Source organism: Eurypyga helias, unplaced genomic scaffold, assembly GCF_000690775.1.
Source record: "Eurypyga helias isolate BGI_N326 unplaced genomic scaffold, ASM69077v1 scaffold4275, whole genome shotgun sequence".
Lineage (NCBI taxonomy): Eukaryota > Metazoa > Chordata > Aves > Eurypygiformes > Eurypygidae > Eurypyga > Eurypyga helias.
In genome coordinates, this window is record NW_010250654.1 from 16,967 (window position 1) to 24,142 (window position 7,176).

Genomic DNA, 7,176 nt, shown 5'->3' on the forward strand with positions numbered 1-7,176 from the left:
ATGTTAAGTGTTTATTTAAATAAAAATATAATTGCCCAGTTAAAAAAAAAACAAAAACACCAAAACACAACCCAAGCTCACATACATCAACTCTAAGAACAGCATCTTCTTATCACTGCAGAAAAACCTAATTTAAAGTATACTTCATGCAGTTTCCTCTTCCTTAACAGCCTCTGTATTGAGCACAGGCATGCACAATACTCACCGCATCCACTACACTCAAGGCTGAGATTGATACACCTAAATCTTGTCTAAGTGATTTTATTCTTCTCTAAAATAATTTGGCAGGAACCTTCCCTCAGCTGGTGTGCTTATGCCCTTTCACTAAGGAGGTCATAGCAGGCTCCTGAGAACATTAATGGTTGTGTAAAGTACCTTGCTCAAAGCATCAGCTGCCAGCATTTCACTTGAAGACTGAAAATGAACTTGTCCCATAAGAGGTTTTCAGACTGTACTACTTGTGTAAATTACGTGATTGTAATCAACATACCCTTGGCAACTTTGAGCTAAAACAGTGAGGAGGAAAGTGCCAAGCAGAGGCTAGTTTACATTACAGAGAGACTGCAAAAAGTCATAGAATCACAGAATCACAGAATGGTTTGGGTGGGAAGGGACCTTAAAGATCATCTAGTTCCCCCCCCCTGCCATGGGCAGGGACACCTTCCACTAGACCAGGTTGCTCAAAGCCTCATCCTGCCTGGCCTTGAACACTTCCAGGGATGGGGCATCCACAGCTTCTCTGGGCAACCTGTTCCACTGCCTCACCACCCTCTCTGTGAAGAATTGAAGTCTGCAAGCAGGTGATTCTTGGGTGTGGTGGGGTTTTTTGTTTGTGTGTGGTTGTTTTGTTTGGGTTTTTTTTGTTTGTTTTTAAGGAAACAATAGCCATTTTGGGACCCTGTTCTGCAGAATTTTTGGAGGGAGGAGAGAGAACCTGCACAGAAAGGAAACTTCAATAACTTCATCCCCAATGTCCTGTTGTTGGTTGAGAAAGGAACTACTGACGTGAAATTAAAAGCTCATCAATGCCACTGGAAACAAATGATCCAAATGGAATGTGTGTGCATGTATGCAGACATACACAAATCCCAGGAAGTGTACTTTTCCAGCAGCTGGGATGTCACAGGCAACAGCCTACAGAGCAATCATCTCTTTTTCCTTGGTTGCCTTGGGAAGAAGGTGGCATTGACTTAACCAGAGTCTTCTGAATTCTGGGCTAAGTCTTTGCACGAGCCCTGCAAGATGCGGGCAAGGGGCACTACGCCTAGAGGAGAAGCATGGGGCAATGAAAAATGCAGGGGTCCCACCACTTGCAGTGGGCTTCTCTGCAGTCTTCTTGGATTCCCTGGCATGAAATCTCTTACAGTTTCTACACTGATCTTTGCAGCCTACTGATCTTTTGCTATTTCTGCCTGTTATGTAGGACAGGGGAACAGAGAAGAACCGCCATTCTCCAAATCCACCTTTAAAACTTTCTTCACCCTTTTAAAGTTTTGAAGACAAAACCTTCAAACTTAACAAAAAGAAGCAAGACACCCAGTTTTAAACCTCTTTTGTGCAGTATCGGGAGAATTCTGGAAGGACTGCAAGGAAGAACTTTGAGTTTCTCCTAGAAGTCTGGCTTAGATTCTAAAGAAACATTTAGTCTGCCTTCAATTTAGAACATAAAACCACCTATACCGAGTCAAATGAAAGGTCAGTCTGGTGCACTATTTTATTTTCAACAACAGCCAATAGCAGATGCTAGAGAAGACTAAAGGAACAGGCCAAGCATATAATGATACATTCCCAGAAATATTCTCCCAACCTCCAAGCAGTTTGTGGCTTAGGAGCTCCCTGAACTTTAAATCACATGTTTCTATCTAATAGCCCTGGATACATTTTTCTCCTATGAATTTACCTAATTACTCTTTTAACCCAGGGACATATTAGCATCCACAATATCCTACCAGCAGTACCATGGCTTAACTCTGTGCTGTCTGAAAAGGTATTCTTCCCTTGTTGTTCTGGAACCTGTCGCCTGAGAGTTTCATCTGACATTTCCCAGTTCTAACGCTGGTAAGGACAATGACAAGTCACTACTCTTCTTTGTGCCACATAAGATTTATAAAACTATCATATACTTACCTCATGTATTGTGTATGTTGCCCCTTCCTGTACCTTTTTCACTGTTCCTATACCAGCTGCTATGAAAAGTATACCTTGCCTCAGTCTGAGCCACACATGGACATGGAATAGAATCACAAAAACACATTTCTCCTTGTAAGAGAAAGAAGGGTTTTGATGACTGAGCTACTATTTGCTTTTGCACGTAAGACAGGTGCAATACTCAAACTCACTTGCCCCGAGAGGTCCTAGCAGTGCCTTTCAGAATAAGGTTCTGAGATGAAAGCTTAGAGAAAATAGTTTTTCCTAGACACACATCAGTACACTACAGAAAACAAATTCACATTACTGAACTAAAAACACATGTTGAGATAAATAAGTTAAAAATGCAAATTTATTTGCATTACTTCTGTTTCTTCTTCACCTTCTCAAAAAAGGTACTTATAAAAAATTCTCATCAATATAACTCCTTGTTAAGGACAAAGTTATCACTGATTTAAACCTAAATTAAATAGTAAATAAGGAGCGTGTAAAAGCTTGTCACTGCAACTCAGCTAACCTTGAATTACCTTTTATTTTATGAAATGTGAAGGCAAAGCCAAACACAACAATCTGGTGGGTCTCATAGGATCTTTCAGTTATCACAGACAGAAACATAATGGAAAGCACAGTGTATAAGCCATTTAATTATCCTAACTGGCCTTCTCCCAGAATTTGACAACTCTCAGTGACACCAGAGGACACATTTTAGAATTTATTCTACTCTCTTTCCAGAGCAATACAAGCACTGATGGTAATCATCCAGCAACTGGGACACTGCTAAATTATAAAGTCATGGAAGTTGCACCACCCATTATTATACTTCCATTGTGCTTTACAGAAGTCCAGTAAAGTGGACAACATGAATTTTGAGCATCATACTATATTTTATTATTGAAAGTATTGATCTAAAGTTTTTTCCAAGCTCAGTAACTAAATGTCTATTTTACACTTCATACCACGTGTTGCCCTTGCCCAGTATGCCAAGAAAATGCAAGAAAAGAATTAAAACATATAAATTCAGCAGTAGTGCCTGGACAAGAATAACTTAACTTTGTCCTTCTTTCCAACCAGTGTCCTCTCGATATTTTATGAGATATTTTAGAGAACAATGCAATATTTTAGAGAAGATTATTTAGTTGTCTAAACCACTTTCAAAATCAGTCTGATTCCACATCATTTCAGTGTTCAATCTTTTTTTTCTTTCTAAGCAGCACTGCTGCTCACGATAGCAAAGCACTGTTGTGATAATTTGGTGTTCTCTCTTTTAATAGTCTGAAGACTCTCTTAATTATCATTTTAGTTCTTAGATCACAATTGGCTTTTGCTGCCAAATATCTTGTGATTCTACATTAAAACTTGAGGGATAGAGAAAATATCTCCCAGTATACCTTGGCTGCATATTGCTCCAAAGCACTGATGGTATCTGGGTCAATGGCAGCATCTCCTGTATGAAGTCCTGCCACTGTGCCGTCAGCCTGAATGGCTAAAATGGTATCCGACTGTGGCATTTGCACTGTGTGGTGAATGTAGGCAGTGGTTCCATCCTCCAGCTGGACTGCTTGTAATGCACTCTGGTCGTAGCTGTCTGAGAAACAACATTACAAAGTGTTACGAAAGAAAAGGAATAGCAACATCTGCATGTTACACAATAAACTACTGCTGTTTAGGAAATGTCTCCTAAAGTCATATATATATATATGAAATATGATAAATACGATCACTTAAAATATTACTATGAATACCACTGATGATTTTTTTCAAGACCACACATCTCAGAGCTGGATTTCTGCACACTTAATAAAAGTGCAAAATCAATTTTGTATTGGTCTAGCTTTATTTACAAAGGAAACCAGGAACACAAATATGCTTTTCATTTTGTATCCACTCATGATAAAACAAAAAAATGTTAACAAATGTACTGATGCCAATCTGTCAGATTTTAGAATTCATAAATCCGATCATTTTAAGAACAGATTTGTGCCACTATGCAAAAGAAACACATAAAACACAGGATGACTTTTAAGGAAAAAATTCTTTATTATAGTCTTTCCTCTTAGTATTGCTGAGTGTAGAATGTAATTCTTGTCACACTAGTTAAAACAGACAAAATACCTATTGGTTCACTTTTGTAGAGAAGTAATACTATTTCCAAGACTACTGTAATCATCATCTGAAGAAATGTAAGTTATCCTTTAAAATAATAGGTTTGAATACTTGACTGCCAGCTGTCACCTCTTCTGCCTTACTACCTAATGGCAAAGTCATCAAGAGCATGATCTTCACCATTTAAGTTACCCTCCACATTGTTTAGCTCAAGAGGGACTGATTGATTCTTACCTGCTTTCTCGTCTCATTTTCACATGCAGTTATTGCTGAAATCTGTATAAGGGCTTACATTCTCTACTAACATGACATACACTTTCTTTAATGTGACCCTGGGCTCAAAACAAAGTGAAATACGCTGGTTTTCGTTCTGTTTATAGAACTGTTGTATGAGGCCCAAATAAAGAACTGAACCAGTCTCATTTCAACAATTTCCAGGTGTCACAAAGTAAAAGCAACAAGTAATCTACACTGGGAACCACACTAATGACACCACAGTCTAAAATGAGCACCGTATTTTATGGCACTGAAGTTCTGCTGAACTCCAATGTCATAAATCACACTTCCAAAAAAAATTACCTTTTGAGGTGTGATGAATAAATGCCGTAGTTCCATCTTCCAGCTGAACTGCTTGTCCATCTTCCAGACGTAAGCTATCTCCTGTTCAGAAGAAAGAATTATAATGCTTCAATTACAGTCTGAAAAATCCATTAGTTGGAAAGATTAAACACTAGATACCTAGGGATTACAGAATACCTAGAATCTCTTCATGACTGTTTCCATTACAATAAGAAATCAAGCTATTATAATGACCATTCATTACTTAATATTGGTATTTATGAGTAATACATTATTTTAGAATATATTTATTGTAGTATTACACTTACTGCTTTTAGGCATGGGTACATGTTGAACATAAGCAGCAGAACCGTCTTCTAATTGAATCACTTGGCCATCCACTAATTTACCATCTGAAATACACAGTTAGAAGTCTTAAAAAATATTCTGTATGGCACATCACAACTTAAACACACAGTTGATACTTTCTGGATTAATATGTCAACAAAATATCACTCAGAAATAATGTTTGGTAAAATAAACAGAGGTTTTTAAATTCTGGAATTAACAAAAATGGAAGAGGCCTGATGTCCTATCCAGTAGACAGAATGTTGGTATTTGGGTTTCAAGGGTAAAGAATATCTCACTTTTGTTTGACTTATTTCTGCATTTGATACCTGGTCTTATTATTTGCAGAAATATATATTTATTTTATAGAATTACTGTAATACCTGTAATTCCCAGCTGGAACTGGAACTTCAGAAACATTGTACAGATTTTGTCTGACTTGACAATCCAAAGGGCCTTACAATTCAAAGACAGGGTTAAAAGGCAGAATACGATTTCAATACCAAACAACTTCTGGTTATTTACTGACCTTTAGAATTGTGCTGTATGTAAGCAGTGGAGCCATCAGCAAGGGTAACTGCTTGCAAACTTACACCTTCCATGTTTTCTAAGTTGTCAGCATCTAGCAAGGAAAAAAGTTCATATTCAGTATTTCCAGCATCAAACCCTAAAATCACAACCACTTCAATAAACTATTACATCCCCTTAAAGCATAATGATTTCAGAAAGAATAGGAAATAGTTCTTACTTGCTTTCTGGTTTCTGAACCTTGAACATATACTAGGGTCATATATTCAAAATTTTCCTCAGGAAACATGAGGGCTAGAATGTTAATTTCCTTAACCAAAAATGGTTACAATGTCACTGAATAAATAACTACAAAGTTGAGGGTTTAGGAGAAATATTAATTAGGTCATGAGTGTCAGCAGTGAAATAATGATATATATACTTGCACTGATGATTTTGTTTTGTACATTACTACCTGTCATTAATACACACAAATCTATTTACATTAAAACACAGATTTAGGAAAAAGTTTTTAATTGTGTAGAATCATAACAAAGCTGTCAGAAAACATCAAGTTTAAACCAATCCTAGACCACCAATCTGATTTAAAACTCAACTTGTTTAATACATAGTTATATACAAAATGAAATTACAAAGTATAAGCCAGTAAAACTACAGTGAGAGTAAAGTCAAATTTTGTATTTCCTATTTTGGCACATTAATACTCCTATTACCCTAATCAAGACATAACTTCCTTTCAGAATTAAGCTAGTGAACTTAATCTCAGCTAAGTATAATTTCTGTTAGATTTTTCATTTAGAATACAGTATGTGAGTTTTAGAGTTTTATCTGAATTTCAGACAGAAAAGACACAGTAATGCAGAGATATTTTAACCTGAAGGTTCACCTTGCACAGCTACAGCTTCCGTTAGACAGAGAGTCACATGCTGGGCCTCCATTCCTCCTCCAGAAAATTCAGTCATTCCCTGAGAGTCTCGATTTATCTGAGCTAATAACATTGTTTACCTAGAAAGCAAATATTCACAAAACATGGACAAAAAAAATTTAAATACAAAACCAGAACTAGTTAAATATAATCCAAGTTTAATTAGATTTTTATACAGCTGCTACAAATATGTTGTTCTCTTCCGCATAAAGAAGATGCAATGAATGATTGACTTACCTGGAAAATACTTCAAAGGAAAAGAAATTATTTGAAATAGGTAAATATTATTACCTTAATTAACTAAGCTGTTAAGAACTTCAGGTAACAGTTATTAAATTGAAGTGCATCAACAATATTTAGATTTCAGTTAAATATGAATTTTTCAGCCAATATGTAGAGAATAATGGTGGTAATGATGGTATAAGTGATGATATCTTTTTGTCCCCAGAATTAAAATAAAGCTGACAATTCACTCATGGTCATCCACAAAAACAGCAGGGCTTGAACTACATAAATTAAACACCTCTCCAGTGCCAGTAAGAGGTTTAGAATCTCACACACTGGGA

The 7,176-nt window shown here is 36.6% G+C and overlaps 1 protein-coding gene across 1 annotated transcript in view; it reads right to left on the reverse strand.

The window, feature by feature from the left end:
* ZNF143 (zinc finger protein 143) overlaps positions 1 to 6,697 on the reverse strand; it is a gene marked incomplete at its 3' end in the record, with an annotated part of 23,124 nt that extends 16,427 nt beyond the window's left edge. The window contains exons 1-5 of the mRNA XM_010151734.1: positions 6,560 to 6,697; positions 5,687 to 5,779; positions 5,139 to 5,222; positions 4,831 to 4,911; positions 3,537 to 3,733 (exon numbers count right to left, since the gene is read on the reverse strand). Of these exons, the coding sequence (XP_010150036.1) occupies positions 3,537 to 3,733; positions 4,831 to 4,911; positions 5,139 to 5,222; positions 5,687 to 5,779; positions 6,560 to 6,683 (579 nt within the window). The remainder of the gene's footprint in view (positions 1 to 3,536; positions 3,734 to 4,830; positions 4,912 to 5,138; positions 5,223 to 5,686; positions 5,780 to 6,559) is intronic.
* Between the last annotated feature and the right edge of the window lie 479 nt (positions 6,698 to 7,176).